This window comes from Lampetra fluviatilis, chromosome 56, assembly GCF_964198595.1.
Source record: "Lampetra fluviatilis chromosome 56, kcLamFluv1.1, whole genome shotgun sequence".
NCBI lineage: Eukaryota > Metazoa > Chordata > Hyperoartia > Petromyzontiformes > Petromyzontidae > Lampetra > Lampetra fluviatilis.
In genome coordinates, this window is record NC_136330.1 from 3,838,977 (window position 1) to 3,862,920 (window position 23,944).

The following is a 23,944-nucleotide window of genomic DNA, read 5'->3' on the forward strand; positions in this document are numbered from 1 at the left end:
GTGCCACGGAATTAATTGCCACATTTCATAACCAACTCCAGTTTATTTGCCACTTGAATTCCACCGTTGTACCAAGCACGGGTCAAATTTGAAAGTTTGTGTCCCATATTACAAATAGCCTTATTGGCATCATGACAGCGGTCAATTTAGAACTCTCAGTGGATCTTGTAGTCACATGCACAAAAATCTACTTCAAATTACCTCACATGCAAGAATACATTAGCGCATACCTTAGGCTTGTCAAAAATAAGTCGGCCACATGAGTTCGTGGATTATCGCAACATAGTAAATGCTCACACCTGTAACCAATGCTCGTGCCATTTTTACCTTTTTGCTCAACATCAGATAATTTACATTCTCGCCAAAGTTAAAATAATAAACTTAAAAACGCACACATTGAAGGCTGCATTTTCATTGTCTGCTTTTTTCTGTCCTTGGAACATTTTCTTCATGCTTATTTATTGTGTGTGCTTAACTTTGCTGTAATGTCAATAATGTGTTTTTTTATTATCTTTTCGTGCCCTGAAGCTGGAGTAATATCTTTGCTGGATGAAGATGAGCCTCAGCTAAAGGTATGTCTGAACGGGAACATTTGTTTTTGCTCACAACTTGCATTTTCAACGCATTCCAAAATTAATTGCAGTTACAGTTTAACAACAAATTTAAATGTTGAACACGGGTGTCCAAATGTTATCCTGATAAAATGTTAGCAGCAACTGTTCTCAAAAAATTATTAGCATACACAAGGTCATGCAACTCGTTAAAATTATATTTAATCTCGTAGAAATTCATGATAAAATACGAGGAATGTGCTGAACATTATTTAAATTAAAAGTATCATTTGTAGCACTGAAATCCCATACCTAGGTTTCGTAATGTTGATGCGCCACCATACTGTTGGGAACAATAACTTAATTCTTCACATTTGGAATAAAAACAGACTTTTATATTGTTGCAAGTTCTAAAATTAAGATTGTTGCATGTGGATTTGTCTAGATTATAATCAAATCGGGTCAACTTTTCTCAAGTTGGTTTTAATAGTGGTTTTGACACTGTTTTGTTAAAAATAACATTGCCTCTGTCATTAATGCATTCACTGCTTTCATTCATTGCCTTGCAGGAGTTTGCGCTGCAAAAGTTGAACACACTTGTTGATGACTTTTGGGCGGAAATCTCCGAGTATGTGGATAAAATGTAAGTATGTACACTAAAAAATTTGCAGATTGTTTTAATTTCTTTGTTTCACCACTTTTGTTAATCTGTAGATAAAGGTCATCCATATTGTAGGATTTTGGATGTGTGTTCCATTCATGATACATGGATAACTCGTGTGAAGGATCTAATTGGCTTTTTACATCGCAAGACCATGAGAGATGGTGGCTTTTGTGTGGCCTTAATCCAGTTGTTGATAATGTAATAGTAGAAATAGGACTAAAGCAAAATATTGGCATAATTTTACACGGAAAGCCTGGTTAATATATGCCACTTGGGAAATCTTTGCCCCAAGCTATAAATGCTCTGATACGTGCATTGTCTTTGTACAACTCTCCTTTTCGCATTCTCTAGTCTGACACTGGTGAGACTAGGCCATAAAGAAGCCTGTCTCGTGTAGGACCATACATTTAAAAGACTTCATATATTATTATCAGAGCATGTTTGTTTGCATGTTCACCACAAGTACGTGTGGTTAATACAGACTTCATTCCTCGCAACGGGTATCTATTTGGTGTTTGAACATCTTTTTTATTGCCAGAAATAGTAAAACCTATTCGTATTTTTCACAAATGACTCATAGTGTCGCGACAACTGTTCTGCCACAGCGAGGTGCTGTACGAGGACGAGAACTTTCCCAGCCGCCACTTTGCTGCGCTGGTTGCCTCCAAGGTGTTCTACCACCTGGGCGCCTTCGAGGAGTCCCTGAACTACGCGCTCGGCGCCGGGGACCTCTTCAACGTCAACGACACCTCCGAGTATGTCGAGACGACCATCGGTGAGTGCTGATCGCAGAGCGCAGAAGGGTGAGAGGGTGTGGTGCCTGGATTTTTATTCCCGAAGATTCGGTGTTGGTTCTGCACAGGCTTGAATTTGATCAACATCTATACAACTATGATGTGCAGAAATTGTTGGGCGCCATGGTGGCGAGATGGCAACTACCTCGGCTAGTATACAGGAGGTCGTGGGTTTGATCCCAACCCTGACACCTGTATATTTGGATTTTGCATGTCTCGTGGTCTGGTGGATTTGTTCCGGATCCTCCGGTTTTTCCCTCCACATTTAGAAACATGCATTTGGAGTATTTGGCTGCTATTCATTTCCATGTGATAAACCACTTAGCTGAGCTATCATTTATGGTCAAGTCGCTTCTGAAAAAGAGCTGTACAGCTCAGTGGGCCTTACCTGGTAAAATAAAAATAGTTATGTTTTAATTGAAACAATATCGATGGGCAGATAACAGAGGTATAATAAAGAGGTGGGTGTTTCAGTCAGTATAAAATATTGACTGCTCTGACATGTTTTGGTACCTTGTCAGAGTGCTGAGCTTGGCACTGCTGCGATGCTTATGTTCAAATCCAGTTTTCAGCCGACTGATTAAACCTGTTTCTGAAGTGCAGTGAGTTAATGTTCTCATCCCAGTTAAAAAAAACCCCAATCCCTTTCAATTAACATCTGCAACTTAATTTGACAAAATTCCAACTCAAGTGGTATGGAACAGAGATAGCTTGTGTGATATTTGCTTTTCCTTACATGAAGGTGTCGCACGGTGGGAGAACAAAATGAAAACATTATCTTATGACATGATGCCAATAGCACAATCAGCATGAAATTGGGGGGAAATGGTAAGAAATTTCTGAAGAGCTCTGGGTGTTGCAGCCCTTCTATATTAGTTGATTGCTTTGTATGACTAATATACTTAATTTAAATGGATGACCACCCATTGAGATTAATTTTCTTTTATATGCTAATAATGCTGATTGCTTAAGTCATAAGCTTTACTGAGTCTCCAATCTTTTTTTGTCTCCAGGGACTGGCTTAAGGATGTTTGTCCAATAAAAAGAAATAACACTTGTTTGTATGCATATATGTTTGGGGATAGTAGGGGCACAGATGGTGCATCGGTCAGTCATCTCAGTCAGTCAACCCATGGCACCTGAGTCTGTCCCGTGACCTCCTGCCAGCAGGTGTTTGACACTTCACGTGGCCTTAAAGTACACCTGGCCTGGCACAAGCACCGTGGTGACATTACTGACACTTAGTGGCGAATGGCTGTTGTTGTTCTGGGGAAAACACTCATTGACAGGTCCTCTTTAAGATTTTTTTTTTAACTGTTGCGGGCTGAGTACGATCAGTTTTCGTTCATTCATTTGCTTTCCTTCTGTGCTCGACAGCAAAGTGCATCGACCACTACACGAAGCTTCGCGTGGAGAATGCGGATCTTCCCGAGGGCGACGGTCGTCCCATTGACCCGCGTCTCGAGGGCATCGTGGACAAGATGTTCCAACGTTGCTTCGACGACCACAAGTACAAGCAGGCCATCGGCATCGCCCTGGAGACCCGCCGCCTGGACATCTTCGAGAGGGCCATTTTGCAGGCCGTGCGTTTTTCTTTATTCTGTCCCAGTGCCTCCTTGTTTAGTTTTCGGTTTCAGTTTAATTTGTTTGGAATAGCCCTGTGAGCCATGTGGCTCTTGACTCGGGTACAACCGCAACAAACAAAAACATGAACAAAGAACATCTTAAAGTGACTACGCGCAACAGAAAAATCCAGGAAAAAACAGCAAAGTCTTCCAGAAAAAAACACCGTATATCAACGCTGTGTGCAAAAATCCCAGTGGGATAAAAGTAAAAAAAAATCAACCGCAAGACAATTTTGATTAGAGTTTTCAGGATAACTTTGTACTTCAACAAACAAACGTGGCTAAACCAGATGTTTTGGAAATCACAAAATAAAACTATAAAAACAATGTAACAGATCATAGGAACTGTGATTCAAATTTAACAATAAACGATATACATAACATGTACACTCAAGTTCATGGCACGACCATGTGACCACCCTTGAAACTAATTTGAGGTCCTAGACATCATAATTAATGGTATCTGCACGTTCTACATGTACATACGTCCCTTTTGTCAATACACGCCTCTATGGGTTGTGGGGCTTATTTAACTGCACTTCAGTAAGCTGGTCAATGCCAGTTCGTTTAAGGAGGTGGGCATTGATATTTATATTTGTTGAACTTCTTTCGCACAATATGCAGCCAACCATGCTAATCGGAAGGTACGGAAGCATAGCAGTGCAGTACAACAATGGATTGTGCTTCACTGTATTCTGCTGCCCACAACATAGACCCGCATAATATTGTTATGCCTGCTTTTTGCATTGTTTTGTCCTGGTTTAACATTTCCCGTATTACGCTCGACTTAAGATATGGGCAGTGCGCTGGAATGGGTGGAAAAGAATTGGGTGTAGCCACTGAGCGGTTGGGGTGGCCAATATCACAGAGCCAAGGGCACTGTCTGGGTGGGGCTAGTGATTGAGTAGGTGTGGCTATGCAAAAATGGGTGGGGCTGAGAGCGATTGAGGGTCTAGCAGCTCCCCATGTATCCCAGCTGAGGCTCCCAGGACTTTGGCAGCATGACTTACTTGGAGCGCTGATTGTATGTATGTATATATGTTGAGCTTCTTTAGCACCGTACATAGCCAACCGTGCTAATCAGAGATGCGGGGGAAGGACAACAAACTAAAAATGTGAAAGCTGTCCTAAAGAAATGACTAGTTGCAGATGAATGGATGAGCAGTTGTGCCTATGGTGACGCGTGTGTTACTGTTCTTCCCCGCAGACCGACGTTGCCGGCATGCTGTCGTACAGCGTCAAGATCTGCATGTCGCTCATCCAGAACAAACAGTTCAGAAACGAGGTGCTCCGGGTCCTGGTCAAGCTCTACATGAACCTTGAGCAGCCAGACTTTATCAACGTCTGCCAGGTGAGAGAGAGAGAGGGCCGTTTGGGAGCGTATGGTATCGACGGCTTCTCCGAATGTTTACGACAGGAGTGGAAAACGCTACGTTACCTTTGGGCCTAATCGATCTGCAACCTCCTTCATAGGGTCCCGTGGCCAAATGAGGCCTGCCACTTAGAAACGGGCCTGCAAACAATATTTTTCTGTCACTGCAAGCATCTTAGCGGCACCAATCGAGTGGACTTTTTAAAAATCCTTTATATTAAGTTCACTTGCTTGCGCGCTTACGACCGTGCAAATCTTTCGGTCGTTTTTTAACCCACTTCCCGTGATCCAATCGAGCTGACATTTTGCACACAGACTCGTTGTGCGTGACAATGTATTTTCGTGAAAAAATTTCCAAAATTTTACACTTTTTTGGATTTTTTTTATTTAATTACCAATTGCTTAATGGTGGCAGGCAATCATCTGACCCATAGGTGGCAGCCATCTCAAGCCAGAGGACGAGAGGACTCTAGCCGCCACGCATATAAAGGATTTATAGTGAAAAACTTTGTTTTTACGGGTTAATTTTTTTGTACTGACAACAATGCTGTGTTTCTAATTTTAATGCGTTCATTCACTTTGCTCGCTGCGAAGGGGCCCTCTTGCAGGGACAGTTGTGACTCTGAAAGTTGTGCTCGTGTTTTTTTTGCCTGTCGAGGTATTTGAGAGTCCTATTGGGCCATCTGTAACAAAACAGGTTCCTCATCCCTGGTTTATGGCAACTGTGATATTGTTTGCCCGAGTAGAACATCGAAAGCATGGTCCTCTTAAAAAAACCTGCAGAGATTCAGCAGTGCTTTTATGATTAAATTGATGTGCATTTTCAAAGAATTCAATCAAAAAGTTATAATTTACAGCTGCTAACAACTTGCTGGATGACTAAATCCTCACTTTCCATATGATTGATGCATTAAATGCTCTATAATATTTCGCCGCAGTGGTGAGACATAATCTCCCTTGCCTAGAATACTGGAGGTCATGGGTTCGATCCAGACCCTGACGCCTGCTATATATTTGGCGTTTGCATGTTCTTTCCGTGGTCGTGTGAATTTTTATCCGGGTCCTCTGGTTTCTCCCTCCACATTTAAAATCAATGTCACTTCGCTATTATCTGTGATAGCCAGGTCGCTTCTGAAAAAGAGCTACACAGTTTAAAGCTTTCGTGACTGCAGGGATTCATCTTCTTGGTTCTTTCGGTAAAGTCACGTAGAAGGGAAGTAATAAAATAATAAAAATAAAACATAATAAAATAATTTTATTTTTATTTTATTACTTCCCTTCTACGTGACTTTACCGAAAGAACCAAGAATATGAATCTATACAGCTCAAGTGGGCCTTACCCTGTAAAAAATGTTTTTTTCATAGAACTTGCCATTCTAAACCAACGTTACATTCTTCTTTCTCGTTCTTCCCCGCTCCCCTCCCCGTGCGCAGTGCCTCATCTTCCTGGACGACCCGCAGGCGGTGAGCGACATCCTCGACAAGATGGTGAAGGAGGACAACGTGCTCATGGCTTACCAGATCTGCTTCGACCTCTACGAGAGCGCCAGCCAGCAGTTCCTGACGGCCATCGCGCAGAACCTGCGAGCCCTGGGACCCACGCTGCTCGCGACCACGCCGGGCTCGAGCAACGCGGGCACCGTCCCCGCAGCCACCGCTGCCGACACCACCACAGCCTCCGGCAACGGCACCAGCAGCGCAGGTGCCTCCACGGAGGGGGAAATGTAAGTATGGGGGGAAAAAATCCATGTTCCGTCCCGGTATTGTTTGTCGAGTCTCTAGGCCACCAGGGGGATCCGTCAAAAGTTTTTCTGTTGGTGGTTCCAATGGCTTGGGGAGGCTTTCATCCAGGAGTTTATTGATGTTGGTTCATATTGACGAAGATGTTTATTGTTGTGTATCTCCAAAGATTCACAGGTAAATTGAGTTGACGAATTGAATATGCATACTGCAATGAAAATGTAGGATAATTTATGTTACTTAATTGCTTAAACGTTATCTTATCTGTTTCTCAAATGATAACGTTTCTTGGCTTTTTGTCAGTGCAGTTGGTTTCAGGATTAACGGCAAAGGGCACCCTAACACAGACGCTCAGTGGTCTTCGATTCAATACTAAAAGCGAATAACGGCATGCGCTGAGCTTATCTTCATAATATCCAGCAAGAGCTGAGGTGGCACAACAATTGATCTGTAGCATCACAACTGTGAATCCTTGGTTGTATTAATAGCACAAGCCATGGGTTATTTCTTCCCGGAAGATATGCGCCTCGATGCGAGTTGGGTTTGCATCGGCGGAAAATGACCACATTTCTTAACTTACCAGTGACCAATCTGAATATGCAATAAAGAAGCGAAAGATTTAATTTTATAGACAACAGCTGCATTACTCAGAAGTATTGACTGTCACACTAATGAGCTTCCTTTCATCAATAGCAGACGGCTGAATATAGTTGGGATGGAAGTGGTGTATTTCTTATTGTTAATTTTATCATGCAGTTACATTAATGCGCTCAGAGTGTGAAATTGTGCTGGGTTGTACAGGGACTCCTCTGCTTACGAACTAGTTAGGTTCCAGAGGTCTGTTCAAAAGTCGATTTGTTCGTAAGTGCAACTTTACTCCTGTCGAACCCAAACACGTCCGGCATGTACACTAAACACGGGGAAATGGCTTTAGAAGTGGTATAAGCTCCTGCAGATGTAGATGCCACCACCGCCATCTATTGCGCGGCGGTCGAACTTACGACTCTCGGTCCGAACAGGATACGGACCAGGTTTGTTCGTATCTCTGAAAGTCCCAAAGTCGACTGTTCGTTTGCAGTTGTAATTATTAAAACTAGCCTTTAGAGGTCACTGTAGCCCATTGCAGAGAAAACGGTATTTAAATAACCGTCGAGTTGATAATGAACGCGCTCTGTACATTGCTTATTGCAGGAAGTAATGGCCCAAGACAGCTGCAAATATTGATTGGAGTTTGTAATTGCAATGTTGTTTTAATTGCTTCCAGAGAGGCCATGGAAACAGATGAAAAGCCACCCACGACACCGACTCCTCCAAAACAATCAGAATTGGTACGTCACCCTGTATAAGCACATGCCAAGGAAAATGTATAATTACGCGCCGAGTGTGTGTGTGTGTCGTTACTACTGTATAAACCAATAAATGCGTTCGATGTGCTCTCTGTTTTCTCGACAGTCGTCGGAACAGGTGGAGCGAACGAAGAAGATGATTTCCATCCTGAGCGGAGAACTGTCCATAGAACTGAATCTCCAGTTCCTGATACGAAATAACAACACAGATCTGATGATCCTAAAAAACACAAAGGTGAGCAGCAACGTATCGTGTAAGTTGCAGGCAAGGCTTTCACTAGGAATGTTTAAATGAAGACTCCACCACGCAGAAGCATCTTACTTGGGGAGATATCCCTCTATTTTTATATCGCGGGTTACAACGATGCACATTTTCCTGACATTAATAAATCACACTTGGCTCAGGAGAATGACCTCTACGTACAACCCGTACAAATTTAAAATTGAACAATTAAAGCATGTTAAGTAATCGTGCACCAGCCATAATTACCATAATCTTGTGTGGTGCTCCCTCTGTGAACTTGCCTAATTAAGACTGTGATTAAAAAGTGAGGTTGGGCTTCCGAATGGGCCCCAAACTCATCAGTCACAAGAACATTGTTTTGGCACTTGCGTCGTCGCTTCCACGGAGCACCGTGCACTCTCTTTGTTTTGCCGTCTCGCTGTCAGAAAATATTAATTTAGCAAAACAAGCCGACGAAAAACAAATGGTGATATAACAGAGGTCGCAAACGGGTTTTGATTCCTTACCCGTACCCGGCCGCACCAGGGTCGCAAACGGGTACCCGTACCCGGCCATACCCGTACCCTACCCGTACCCGGGCGGGTACGGGTAGGGTACGGGTATCCGGTACCTGATTGCGACCTCTGGAATGAAGCCATGTTGCAGACGCGGGTGGGTTGATTCTAGGAACTTGAATTGTGAGAAGAGACAAGACGTTGGGAAATGAGTGACAAACAGTTACTCACCAGTGACTCACGGTCTACTCGTACCCGGCCGCACCAGGGTCGCAAACGGGTACCCGTACCCAGCCGGGTACAGGTAGCCGGGTATCGGGTAGGGTACGGGTATCGGGTACCCGGTTGTGACCTCTGTGATATAATGATGAGCAACGATGCTCTCTTCTTGTAAATATAATTATTTTAATACACAAAACTGCTCGTCATCGAGTGCAAGTGGATTGAATGGTACTGGTAAAGGTGCGACCCTGCTGCGGCCTGCTTGCGCTACTCCTGGCTCACGGACCCCCACTGGAGTTGAATCTCTAGAGACCCCTCTAGAGTGTACAAGGCCTCCTCTCCCTACGATAGCCCGACATCTCGGGAGATGAGAGGTGGGAGAAGGTGGTTGTTATTGACACATTATTGCGCGCTTTCAGATGCGCTTCTGCGGCCATCTGGAACGCTCTTCCTTTCGACATGGAACTATGCCAGGCCTCCTAAAACTGTAGATTCGCTATAAATAGCGCCACATATCTACAAACTAAGCCTGGCTGCGTCTACAAACTAGTGAGTGCGCGGAGTGCGCAGTTGCGTAATCCGCGGCAAGACGTACCGCATCGTTATACCGAGCATTGCAGCTGCAGCAACATGGGAGGGAAGAAAGTGGCGACGCCGTTCCAATCCTCACACACCCTTCAGTATGGGATGGAGCTCATCACGACGGAGGCCAATGGCGCGCAGTCCTGTCGTTGCTTGTTCTGTGTTCACCAAGGCCGTGATGTGGTCGAGGTGACGGGCGACTCGGGCCGCAAGCGCAAGAACCGCACCGACATCAAGTACTTCACGAAGCCGTTCCTGCCGCATCAGTACCGCCACCATCTTGAAGGGCAGCACAAGGAATCGTGGATGCTCTACCAGACGCTGTCGCCCGATGAGAAGAAGAGCTACTTCAACGGCATGGCCAAGCGCACCAACACGCTCCACAACTACATGGACCTGTCGACCGCGTCGATCGACTACGTGATCCAGAACAGCATCATTGAGACAATTATCGGGGACTTGTTCTTTCGCGATGACGACGAGGACAGCGGCGACGACAACGACGACGAGGACGCGGCCGCAGCCATCGCCAAGAAGGCCGCCAAGAAGGCCAAGGAGAAGGTCAACGCGATGAAGCTGTTCGTCAAGAAAGTTAACATCGAGACGGGGATGTATACGTACACGGCAACAATCAAGAACGAGATGCGCTTCGAGCTCGCCATGGACCACGTCGGTGTCGGCATGTCGTTCCGTCAAACGGCTGCTGCCATCGATCATGCCAGGATCCGCACCAACACGCCGAAGCTGCAGGGCATGAACGACCTCATCGTCGCACAGTCAGTCCGTGTTCTGGTGGCCGTCGGGCTGCAGATGATCGCCAGGATAATCGACGATCCATCGGTGTGGGACTTTTCTCTGGCTGGCGACGGCAGTACTCACCGCGGCCAGTCGTTCTTCGACCTGCGCACCCGCGTTTGTTACCGCGGCTTCCTCGTCAATCTGCACCTGGTCGCGATCCCTATGTTCGAGCGTCACACTGCTCAGAACATCTTCCGCATGCTCGTCAAGTTCCTCGACGCGCTGTACCCCAACTGGCGCGCCAAGCTGATCGGCTTTTCATCGGACTGCGAGAATACGATGACTGGGCGTCATGGGGGGCTGGTGACGCTCATTGTGAAGGAGGCCGAGAACGACGTCATTCGAATCTGGTGTCCGCCTCATCAGATCGATATTGTGGTCAAGAAATCCGCCGAGTGCATCTTCGATGGCAGCTGGGTGAAGATCGTGTACGATTTCGGTGTACCTCCGCGCCCAAAACAACCTGATCATCAAGATGAAGGTCAAGTGCCCCAGGAAGGCTAACCGATGGGCCAATCTCGGGAACGTGCTCAAGTTCTACAAGCAGTACCGCCGAGCATTGATCGAGTACACTACTGAGAACAACCCCGCGAAGCTGCCCACCGCCGATTGGTGGGTTCTTACCTACGCGCTCGCGCCCGCCATCGACGCCATCAACGTCACTATCGTCCAGCTCCAGAGCCAGTCGCTGCTCATCGCGCAGCAGGAGGAGCATATTCAGTCGCTTATCGGGTCGCTCACCGTTTTGTTCAGTGTTGAGATTGTTGATGGCGTCAACAATCATGATGAGGCGTACGTGTCGTTATCATGATCAGTCGATGCGCATCGCGTCTGCCGCGATCATTGCCCACATTGAGGACCAGGGATCGTTTGCGCAGGAGAGCTACGAGGGTCTCAATGAGGTCGACAAGACAAGGATCGTCAAGGAGATCTCGATATATGCGATGACGCTGATCGCGGGTCTCAACGACGTCAAAGCAGAGCGTAACGACGCCAATCGAGCTCTCGACCAGGATGCGGCGCCCGTGATGCCCGCTCAGCTCGTGAAGATGCGTCCTGGTGTGTTCGTGAAGGACGTGCTGGCAGTGCGTCGCGTGCATGTTACGAAATTCTGGTCAGCTGTGAAGGTCGACATGGTCGAGGAGGAGCATCGCCAACTGGTCAAGCTCTACAAGGAGGACACGATCATTCACGACGCCATCAACAAGCACACCAACACGACGACATTCAACGACGCGTGGGATGTGCTGCCGAGTGGTTTCGACAACCTCCGCGCTTTCAGCGGCGGGTTGGCATCGGTGCTCGCCAACACGACAGCGGTCGAGTCGGACTTCTCAATACTCAAGTGGGAACTCGATGAGTTCCGCAGTTCTATGATGCATCTGTCCCTTGAGGGCATCTTCCAGACAAAGCAGCGTCGCCTCCTGGTGTCGTTGCTTCGTTAGCGAGCGTAAATCAATGAAACAATGGGGCTTTATAGATGATCTACATTTATTCTACAAGCTAATGCTGGCGGTGTCTACAAACTAAGCTAGTCTGTATAGTTCGTAGATATGCACAGTTTTAGGAGGCCTGAACTATGCACACTCTTCTAGAATGATAACTCGCTTCTCTAGAACCTGCTTTTGTGTTTAGTTTGTCCTTCCTCCGCACCTCCGTTTAGCGCGGTTTTCTACGTACGGTGCGAAAGACGTTCAACATATACAAGTATGGTTTACAAATTTCAACTGCTGGGTGGACATGGTGGGTGGGGGGGGTTTAAGAAAATGTGCACCCATTGTTTCAAATGTCGACCCAGGAAGACGCATTAAACTGGTGTGGATATTGCAAGTGTGCTAACCATTACACCAGAGCAACATCTTCTATTCTTACGAAAGTGATCCAACTATCAAAAATGCGTGTATTGATTGCTGTAGAGCATGTCCGGTGACTGATCGCCATTCGCGCGCACGCGTTCGAACCATCCGTTTTCTCACGTTTTTTTTGTTGGCTCAGAGCTGTTATAAATTGCAGGTGTCCAGCCCGGTGATTGAGTGCTGCGATGTAACATTAGCGGGTGGCGCGAGCACGCCAGCCCGTTAGCGGTGCAATTAGGCTCGTGGTTTACGCCTTGGCGTGCGTGTCTCTCCCCCCCCCCTCCCCCCCCCGCAGGACGCGGTGAGGAACTCTGTGTGTCACACCGCTACCGTCATCGCCAACTCCTTCATGCACTGCGGCACGACCAGTGATCAGTTCCTCAGGTATTTAAAGGCTGGCGCACTTGACGAGCAACCTGGATGAGCATCTCGGTGGTGGAGGCTCATCATCTCAACCCTGCCAGCTCATTGCCCTGATCTCTTGAAAGCTGCCCGGACAGTTCTCGTTAAAAAGTATTTTTCTCATTTTTAACCCAATGGTACTGTCACGTGTGTCACGTCATTGGCAAATAATTAATTTGGATCTCTCGCGGTGCACCGCAACTCAATTACTGAACTGGAACTGGCATTTTATATTCATATTATTTGAGTCTTTCGGTAAAGTCGCGTAGATGGTTCAAAGAAAATTTAAAAAAACTACAACGTTTCGATCACAACACAAGCGATCGTCATCAGGAGGAAAGCTGCTGAATGCAGACTGTTTTTATAGGGTGTAGTCCTAGGGTCATAAACGAAGTGGGCAAGGCTAGTGATGTTTATGTGAGAGATTAGCATGTTAATGTGAGATCGCAGAGCCACCACGATGCAGAGGTTGGCGTCCGTAGGTGGCCACGTTGACGCGAGAAATTAAACTTGCTAATGTGAAATCGGAGAGCCGAAGCCACGGGGAAAAATAAAAAAATTACATCGGAAGGTGGCAGGAAGGGAACATCACAGCCAGTTATGACTTAAACTGGTTGATAACATCCTTCCAATGATTGCTAAGTTTGTACCCATCTTCTCGGTTGAAATTGTGTCTGTATATATATGGATGGCTTCATGAACGATTTTTGTTGATAGCCAGTGGGTTTGCAAAGTACCTTCGTCTTAGAGAAATCAATTTCGTATGAGCCACCGCATTAAAACAATGATCGGCCACGGCCGAGGTATTGGTCCTACAGTGTTTCAGATCTGTCATAAAGTAAGCTGCTACCCTTGTCTGCTCTGCCAATGGGCTCTCCACTGTGTTCATTCTCACGAGTCCCAGCGGTCCCTTAGGGCCTCTGGTTTCAAGCGACCCGGGGCAATCACTATTTTCACAAGGGAGAGCGTTCTCTTCCTGCTCAGACGTTTGAAGCAGTGGGTTACCATGCGGTGTTTTGTACCTGCGAGTCAGCGGCAATGTCCCAGGTGTGCCGCTGTATTCCCTCCATGCTCATTGTTTGCACGATTTTCAGTTTCTCGGCAGAGGTGGGAGTTGTAATCCACACTTTAACGAGCGCATGTGGCCATCTGGAACGATCTTCTGATATTAGGAAGCCACTGGAGAGCTATGCACTTTTTAAAATCTAGATTGAAAACTAATTTTTTTAGAGCTGCTTTTTTTGTTTAGTTTTTTTATCCTCCTCCCGCATCTCCAATTGGCATGTTTGGCTACGGATGGTGCGAAAAGTTTAACATACATACATATACGACTTTGGTGTACCCATTTCCACTGCTGGTTTCAAGCGACCCGGGGCAATCTCGTGGCACTTTCTCACTATTTTCACAAGGGAGCGTTCTCTTCCTGCTCAGACGTTTGCAGCAGTGGGTTTACCATGCAGTGTTTTGTACCTGCGAGTCAGCGGCAATGTCCCTGGTGTGCCGCGGTATTCTCTCCATGCTCATGATTTGCACCATTTTCAGTTTTTGTTGAATTGTTTTGTCACTTCCCATTGTTTTTGATCAATGACATTGCAGGTGACATGCACTGATTTGAAAACTCTCTCTCACGGGTTTGTCCGTAGGTTGCTTTTCGTTGTACAATTGCTGCTTAGAAAAATAACTCCATCCTGCTGGTTGTTGTCTGCGTCTTTGTGTTGTGGCTGTTTTATTTTGGCAGCTGAAAGTGGGTTTCAATTCTGTACTTTATTGACTTTGATTGGTTCATAATTCATTTTAGACGTGTATCATGATGACCTAATCACACCCATTGACTAGATTTTACACTTGAGCATTTAGAAATTTAACGAGATTATGAATTAATTTTCAATGTACTGAAAGTTAATTCGCCAATAATTTATATAGACGTGCAATCAAATATGTGCTGCTGCATTACTAAAACAAGCCATTGGTTAAAATAATAAAACTTGTGTACGGAAATGTGTTCACGAAAGGTCATCATTTGGCCGTTGGCTAACGCGAAATAGTGCTGATTAAGAAATCACACTTAATCACCTTCGCAAATTACAGTAAAACGATTTAATGTTGATGCACAATGGTTTATATCTCGTGCATCTCCGATTAGCGCGGTTGGCTACGTACGGTGTGAAAGGAGTTCAACATACACACGTTTTGCAATTGACAGAGACAACTTGGAGTGGCTGGCAAGGGCGACCAACTGGGCCAAGTTTACAGCTACCGCTAGCCTCGGTGTCATCCACAAGGTGTGTAATCGTCCGTCAATTTCACGCAAACTCCGGTCATCCTCGCGGTGGCAGCAGCTTTTGGCTGGCCCTCAAACAGAACGGTCGCCGCATCGCTCGCCTTCGGGATGGGCTTCTGCGACCGTCTGGAATGCTCTTCCGTTATTAGGAAGCCACTGGAGGTATGCACTTTTAATTCTAGATGGAAAACTAATTTCTTTAGAACAGTTTTTTTGTGTTTAGTTTGTTCTTCCCCCCGCACCTCCGATTAGCACGGTTGGCTATGTACGGCGTGAAAGAAATTCAACGTAAATCCATACAATTCACTTATGGATGATGGGCCTGCCCATGCTTTGAGGGTCGTGGAGGTTATTGGACCATACTTCCCCATTTTGATGAGTGTGGGTTATTGAAGATGCAGCAGCATAGAAAGTCCAGTACAACAACAGACTCTGCTGCAGTGCCCTCTTTCTACGAGGATTTGGAGTTCAGAAACTCTTGGCTCCAGGGAGAATTGTCAGATTTTTTTGGTCCTTGAATTGTAACAGGGCCACACAGGGCTGTATTGACCCCATACACATGTACACATTTCATATGTCTAATGTGTTTTCTTAGTTTTAAACCCTTTTTGTTCAATCTGCCGTTGGGTTAGTCATAGGAAATGATGGCTTTGTCCCCCATCTCTTTGCCCTCGGGCTACATATAATTGTTGTGGACTTTGTGTGCACGTGTGATGAACATGCTGTGGTTCTATCTCCGAACCACATCATCATAGAATGGCTGGCATGAATATTAATATTATATTTTTCATTTATTTATCACCAGCTGAGAAGCTCCATTGATGAAATGTAAATACAATTTAAAAAAAATATTGGTAAAACCGCTAATTCCATACATTGTCAGCTTGGAGATCTTATTTCATTTGCATCATCCAAAAAGTGGTTACAATCACCTATTCTGATACGTCGTTGGGGCGGTGGTTCACGCCCTGCTCTGTGAACCCAGCGACCAGAGTTCACGCCATGGCCACGGCCAACATCAGTGGCCAGTGATGTCTGGGACTGATGCGTCCGGCTCTATCTTAACCAACCCAGACTGACCAGCATAGCGAAGTATGGTCAAATGACCCCAATGACTGGCATATCGTATGGAAGGCCGTCATAAAGCAGTGGATTGAAAAAGTGCTGTTAATGAAATTATATGATGATATATCATTGTCTACGGGACCCTTTCAGCAGTATCCAAAATGATGGAAAAATAAGATTAGGTTCGACCCTTCCTGGCGATTTAAAAACTGCATTACGATGTTCAAAAACCAAATAGATACCTTTTGTAGGCCAATTGGTTTCAAAGACAATGCAGAAATTATAATCGGAGCCTGTTTGTTTTCATGTTTTGCCACAAGTATTTGTGGTTAATGCAGACCTGACGACTTGCAAACGGTATCCAATTGGTGTTTGAACATATTAACTCCTGTTTTATTTCCAGTAAGGTAAAACCTCTTCTTATTAGTTCATGTTATATTATTAGCTGTCATTTACCGGCGCACTATTAAACACCACACACCAGCCCGCCCTAGATGCTCACACTGGGAACCGTGTTTCTTGGTGACCTTAGATTCTCTGAGTCTGCACCGTGGAGGGTTTTTTTTTTTACCTCCCTATCTTTGACGATTTCTATGTCCGTTGCATCGTTTCACGTGAAACGTCCTGTAATGCATCACAAATGCATCTCGAAGTCCCCCCCCCCGTCTCTTCTTCGCTCGCCGTCTTGCGGTGCCAAGTGATTTATTTGGTGCAATGCGCGCGGGCGCAGCGGAGGTGATCATGTCTCGTGTAGAGGATGACCCCCTCCCCCCCCCCGACTGGCGCGGCAGTTGTGTGGATGAAATATTTGTCGCAATTGATGGATTTTAAGAACTTGCAAGCTCTCTTGCGAATAGTGTGCCAGGGTGTGTGACTCTTAGTCCACTGCACAGCAGGTGTGCAAGCCTCTTGGATGTTTGGCAGTTGTGCTGTAAAGAGTTTTGGTGCGTTCTCTGGTTATATAGGGTGTCTTGCACGATGTTTGATGTTTTGTTTCACATTCTGGAAGCGTCTTGAGAACCTGATTTGAACGGAAGTGAAGTGAGTTCTGTTAAGCTCTTCGAAGAAGCTCGCAGCATGTCCAGCGAAACGTCGAGCATTAAACCGTACAACCCGAAAACACATCACAATTTGATCAGAATATTTATTTATACTGGAGGATGAATCCGATGAGCTATGAAGCTCTTTTTCACAGATGTCCAGTAGGGGCAGGTCAGAAAGTAAAAAAAAAACTCAGAGATTTTAACTTTATAAACATACATAATTATTTTGGTCACCTATGGACAGAATTAATTTGCGTCGTATCGGGACCCATTTACGTCAGATTCCATGAATCTGTTCCTCTTTTTACTGATTTTTTTACCGATTCGCATTGACCAGCGTAGTGAAGTTACGCTCAAACAAACCCGCTCATGAACTGACACAGTTTGGGGTGTCCTTCCTCCAGCAGTGCATTGACAAAGGGCTTGAAATTATATTACCTATAACTGTTCTTATTCGAGTAAACACCCTGCTTAATTTGAGTACAGTGCATATGGAATAGAAATTAACCAGATAGGCTAAAGAATACCCACACATTCGAGGAGAGAATGCTTAATGCGCCACTACAGATAGCGTGTCAAACCGTTTACTCTGCTCAGACGGTTGGCTACGTACGGTGCGAAATAACTTCTACATCCATCCATCCATCCTGTGGGTGTCTTTTCGCATAATAATTCGCCCCGCAGTGTTAACTGGCAGTGGTGGGAATTAAACCAGCCGTGTGCCACAGCAGTGGCGATCACATTTTCCACTGGGCTCTTCAGCCACCGTGGAAGTCTCGCGGCTCTTGCGCGGTTAAGCCAAATGTTGCATCTGCAGCAGCTCGATTGTGCAATTTGGTGAACGCACTTCAGCAAATTAACGAGCTGCCTAACGGAGCAAGTAGAAGCATTTAACCGTTTATAATGGGAGTGCCCTAAAGAGATGCAATGTAGCCGAAGGTCTTTGTGCGTTCATTAATTATATAAAATTTAATTAACTCGGGTGTCTGGTGGTAGATCAAGTTTACTTGATCCTGAACATATGAAGGCGGCTTGTGCACTGGCCCGCAATAAATTGGCTTGGAAAGAACATTGCCATAAAATATTTCCAACTAGTTCTCCCTGTCTATATAAATATACAACCTGTTTCGCGCTCTTGTCAATAGGGCAATTCAAATAAAAATAAATGTACAACCCTAAAGAGTTTTCAAAGGATGGGCCTGCATGTCCAAGTGAGGTGACAAAAAGATTGTGAGCTAACCAACTTTGAATAGCGGTCGCAATGAATTTTGGAACCAATACTTTACATTAATCACCACCTGTAAAGGTTGTGGTTGCGTAACCAAATAAGTAATATTTTAAAATACTTTTTTTTAAATATGCTTTAATCAATTGTACCGTACTCATAATGGCAAAACTCCACGACTCCAGGAAGTGGCCCAGAAGCTTGCCATAACGTAAGGAACCGTGGTGATTTACAGCCAACGTCAGTTTACAGTGGACAATTAGACCCAAGCCGAAACATAACATATAAAAATGATGGTTTCAATTTTCAATTTTTAATGATAGAATATAGTATTGTCATCAGTATGACATAAGTATACCAAGTTTGCAGTCGATACCACATTGGGAAGTGGGTTAAAATTGAGTTACAACATTTGAGGATACGACAACAACAATAGACAGAGTGAGTTAAATAAAAGCGTGTAAAAAAGAGGGCATTCATATACATGCGCGTGCTACCATCCGAGAGAAAACATTGTTCACTTATTATTTACATTTCTATTTAAAGCTTTCGTGACTGCAGGGATTCATCTTCTTGGTTCTTTCGCTAAAGTCACGTAGAAGGGAAATAATAAAATAATAAAAATAAAACATAATAAAATAATTCTCACATTTTATTATGTTTTATTTTTTTTATTTTATTATTTCCCTTCTACGTGACTTTACCGAAAGAACCAAGAAGAGGTATTATTTACAGACACGATGAGTAATAATAAAAGGTTGGCAGTTATGAGAACAGCCTTTTGTATTAATACTTTAAGAAACAAGTCATTTGGATCGAAATTAGTTGGGTAGATTTCCCGGACGAGTTTTAGGAGCGATTCTACAATTGAATAAAGGAAGGAATTTATAATTGAGAGTTTTCAAGATACTTGATGGAGATGCTGTGACTCCATACATAAAAACATAATAGACAAGCCACTCGGGAAAAATAATCCTGTCTCATTTCATAAACCCTCATGTTCCCATGTACTATTTGTTATTCTAGCAAATTTACTTTGACTGGTAAATCTAGAGGCAAAGTAAGAGTAATCTACACAAGACCATAAATATTCGGACTATAAAGACTTTACAACTGGTGTCAATGGCAAATTATATCTTAAAAACTAGAACCTATGTCATAAAGATTATTTTAGCAGGCAGGGAATTGATATACAAAGCTTGACAATGTTATTCCCATAAAGAGAGATTGAAAAGTGGGTGTACGAATTTAGTTTTTTCACGGAAATTGACGCAATAATTCAATTGTATACCTGAGTTCAAACGAGATAAAATAAAATTAAAAGTGTTGGCATCTTCACGAACATTTACATCCCAAGTATTATCTCCTGGAGCCTTGTCATGCGGTGATGGACTGTCCACTTGCAACTGTGTGACTCGGCAGACTTGCATTGTCGGGAAACTACTCCACAAGTTGACATCGCACGGCTGTTTCTGGAACCTATTTAAGATATTGTACCTTTGTATCGTTCGGCATGTGAGTTTCGGTATATTTCACCCTTGAAATTAGAATTATCCATAAAACACGTGCTATAGCAAATGAATAAACTTTTATAAAATACTTGGAAATGGGGGACGGGGGTAAAAACCTTCAAATCTTTACACTCGAATCCAAGGTTGCCTGGATATCGAATCCACGTTCTCAACGTTGGTGGCTCGGTGTGCTACAGTAGACATGAGCCACCCTAATTCGTCACCCTGGTCAGCCCACTTTGCTTTCATGTTGAAGTAAAAGACGTGTAATCTGGCACGTGAGTGACGTCGCTGTGCGAGTGGCATCCTTAGCCGGCTGTGTAGGCGCGCACCCCCCTAATGCAGTGAATTGGTGCTTGTTGGCTCAAGCAGATTTGAGAAGACACTTTTAAGACGTGGTGGAAGTGGTGGAGAAAACATGACGTAGGGTTTCTCGGCTCCTGATGAAGGACGGATTAAGTCTGTGTTTGGCCCCTGTCTGAATCGTGTGGAACAACTTTTACAATCTTTTCATACCTCCTGTCTGGGCGTTTCCCCACCACAGAGACGTCTTGCCAGTTCCATTTTCATCAAGCAGACGTGTAAAACTCTCAACTCCGCTGGGCTTTCCGTGTGGGCAGCCCAGCGAATGGTTTTGCCAACTTAGGTTCCCGCCCCTGCCGTGGGCCACTGATCGTAACGTCGCCGCCGCTGCTGCTGTCGTCTTTAACAGGGGCACGAGAAGGAGGCGCTGCAGCTCATGGCTACGTACCTGCCCAAGGACTCGTCGCCGGGCTCGGCGTATCAGGAGGGCGGCGGGCTCTACGCGCTTGGACTGATCCATGCCAACCACGGGGGCGAGATCACCGAGTACCTGCTGAATCAACTCAAGAACGCCAACAGTGATGTACGCAGTTGTCCAAAGGCGCCCCTGCCGGGCGGATGAGCGTTTTTTTTTGCTACTGGGATAAAAAAAAAGTTTTACTTCCAGGGAGTCTTTTTAAATCCTTTATATTAAGTTCACTTGCTTGCTTGCTTGCGCGCTTACGACCGTGCAAATCTTGCGGTCGTTTTTTAACCCACTTCCCGTGATCCAATCGAGCTGACATTTTGCACACAGACTCGTTGTGCGTGACAATTTATGTTCGTGAAAAAACATTTCCAAAATTTTCCACTTTTTAGGAAAAAAACTATTTCATATTTAATTTAAAATACCAATGTGATAAAAATGAAACTCTTACTGAAGAAAAACAGAAATGAATAATAAAATAAAACCGATGCCACGCATATAAAGGATTTATAGTGAAAAACTTTGTTTTTACGGGTTAATTTTTTAACACTTTCCCACACTTGAGTTGAGAGCATTCATGCGATGTCTTTGTCCGTCGGGTCTGCCCGTCCCGTCTGTATATGTCTTAATATTGGCTGTGATGTTGTCCACCCAGGCAGGATTTAATACAAGCAGGTATACAGAATTCATCTTCTTGGTTCTTTCGGTAAAGTCACGTAGAAGGGAAGTAATAAAATAATAAAAATAAAACATAAAATAATTCTCACAACGTTTCAGCCACAACGCAAGCAGCCGTCCTCAGGTGGAGAACAGGTCCGTCAACCACCTGAGGACACGGCTGCTTGCGTTGTGGCCGAAACGTCGTGAGAATTATTTTATTATGTTTTATTTTTATTATTTTATTACTTCCCTTCTACATGACTTTACCGAAAGAACCAAGAAGATGAATCCCTGCAGTCACGAAAGCTTTAAATCGAAAGGTATACAGAAGTTAAGCAAATGCTACCCTCGACTGAACACGTCTACAAATACTGTAGTTATGTTTTTGCAGAGGTTCCTATTTATTTTATAAATGCCATGGCAACAGTTGTACAACCGTGATGTGTATTATCAATGACATTTAGAATTCAATTTGTATGAAGTTGTTTGCTATGAGGGACTTGCCTTTTGGTAAACCAACCAAATTGATGAAAGGGTTTCCCAATACTCGTCGATAAAATAGATAAGCCCTTTTGAATCAAGGCGATGTCACACGTCATGTGCATGCCTTGCTTTGCCCCCCCCCCCCCCCGCGTAGCCAGTGACAATCTCCTACCGTGTGACATTTCGTCGAGGCTCGGAAGGTTACATTGTGATCACTTCTGAAATACTTGAGAGCATAAATGCTTGTTAGATATCGTCATGGGACCATGCATACATTTTACTTCTTGTTTTCTCTGGGATGGCATTTGGGTGAAGTGCCTTATGGAAGTGACTTAATTCGTAGCTAATTAGAGTTGCAATTATCGGTGATTAAATGATGGTGAGGGATGATTAGGAATTAAGACGTCACTTTGCTAAACGTTATACTCGGAAAAATAAGATGGTAATGTTGTGGGTTTATTCTCCAACATGCCGGTGTGCTGAACTTGGAACGAATTGGCATGTTTTGTTTACATCACAAACCTTACTTACGGGTGGTGGCGAGTTTAACGACACATTTTTATTTACACATTCTAACCCAAAAAAACCTCGATCAGTAAAATTGTTGGACATTCAACTTTTATCGTTTACAGCCCTTGGTCAATCCAACATTGGACAAAGTCCTCTGCCATGTCAGATATTTGGGGGTTGTTTGACCATGCCTCACCACGCTGGTTGGTATGGGTTGGTAAAGGGTGGTGGGGTCCCTGCTCTTAACAAGTTCAAATGTCCCTTGCCCTGTGGTGTTAGCCATGGCTGGGAAGACCCGAAGCTTGGGGTCATAGGGTTCATAGCACTTTGTTCAAACCACTGCACCCATCACTCATCCTCTGGTTCAAAATAACATCTGGATTCATTTCCATAAAGTAAAGCAAATATAACCCGACCTAATGCGTTGGGTTATGCTGGTTTAACTTTTTCGTACATTGGTCTATTTTTTTTAATCTCAAGGATTTTTATGAACTTTCTTTTCAGTACCTTGGGCAGTCTAACATGTAAGGTCGTCAATTTGTAGTTAATATTTGTCCAGGTTACACAGGCATGGCATATTAATATGGCCTGGGGCAATGGTGGTAATGAATGCTGATCGTAAGAGCTGTTGGCAATTCTTTGGAACTTGAGTTCACTAGGTATCCAATGATTCTTCAACTAATTGTTTAAAATGTATTCTCACACGCACGATTCATGCATTAACTTTTGTGTCTATGACTTAATTACAGTGTATGCGTGTCGTGCGCTCATGTAAAATTCTGGCATCTTTCAAAGTTTGGCTCAAAATAAAGAGATAATTAGATATCCATTTGGGCCGGTACCAGTTTGGATTACTACATTATGGTACTGAGAGAGATGGTGACAAGCTTGGGGAAGCATTCATCCACCAGTGCATTGATCATGATTGTCGGTGATTGTGTTCGTCTGACATTTAGGCTCGTGGTACAAATGAGACGGAAGAAATTATACAAAAAGGATATTCTTGAATTGACTTTTGATCATGAATTGTGGAGAATGGTTGGTTAAATGCCTAAGGTTTGTGATTTAAACAGAATGGGAGTAAATTTTTACAGAGAATGATCTTTAAAAGCACCGCACTGTAGATGAAAAATAATAATGTTCAGTAAAAACACCGATCTAATTTAAAATAAAACCAAGTGACCTTTGAGAAACTTAACGGTCCATCCATTTTTATTAAATGGTTGCACGTATTCAGCAGTGCTGTTCACATCATAGAAGTGCAGATACATAAAATACAATTAAGTTTGAGGTCTTCATGTATGAATGTTGAACTTCTTTCGCACCGTACGCAGCGAACCATGCTAACTGGAGGTGTGGAGGAAGGACAAGAAAAAATTAACACAAAAAAACAATTTTAAAGAAATTAGATTTTAAACTAGACGATGATTTAAAAGTGCATAGCTCCCAGTGGCTTCCTAATATCGGAAAGGAAGAGAGCGTTCCAGACGGCCGCAGAAGCGCATCCTGAAAAGCGCCGCGATGCGGTGACCGTAAAATTAACGAAAGCCCTACATGAAAGAGGGGTGGCACTTTTTGAAAGTGACTTGTCAAAGCGTCGCCGATTAAAGGTTGCCCTTCAGCCGATGCCGCTTCGTCTCGCCAAAAACAGAACTCCTTTTCTGATGGCGTGAAGAAGACATCGGGCAAAAGTTTGCGCTCAACAAT

At 44.2% G+C, this 23,944-nt stretch overlaps 1 protein-coding gene across 2 annotated transcripts in view; it reads left to right on the top strand.

Moving 5' to 3' along the window:
- Positions 1-23,944, top strand: part of PSMD1 (proteasome 26S subunit, non-ATPase 1) — a 152,677-nt gene that overhangs the window by 1,321 nt on the left and 127,412 nt on the right. For both annotated transcript variants that reach the window (XM_078880149.1, XM_078880147.1), the window contains exons 2-12: positions 529-572; positions 1,121-1,194; positions 1,821-1,990; positions 3,387-3,592; positions 4,842-4,985; positions 6,441-6,730; positions 8,011-8,074; positions 8,199-8,327; positions 12,584-12,672; positions 14,894-14,972; positions 20,528-20,701. In XM_078880149.1, coding sequence (XP_078736275.1) covers positions 529-572; positions 1,121-1,194; positions 1,821-1,990; positions 3,387-3,592; positions 4,842-4,985; positions 6,441-6,730; positions 8,011-8,074; positions 8,199-8,327; positions 12,584-12,672; positions 14,894-14,972; positions 20,528-20,701 — 1,463 coding nt within the window. The remainder of the gene's footprint in view (positions 1-528; positions 573-1,120; positions 1,195-1,820; positions 1,991-3,386; positions 3,593-4,841; positions 4,986-6,440; positions 6,731-8,010; positions 8,075-8,198; positions 8,328-12,583; positions 12,673-14,893; positions 14,973-20,527; positions 20,702-23,944) is intronic.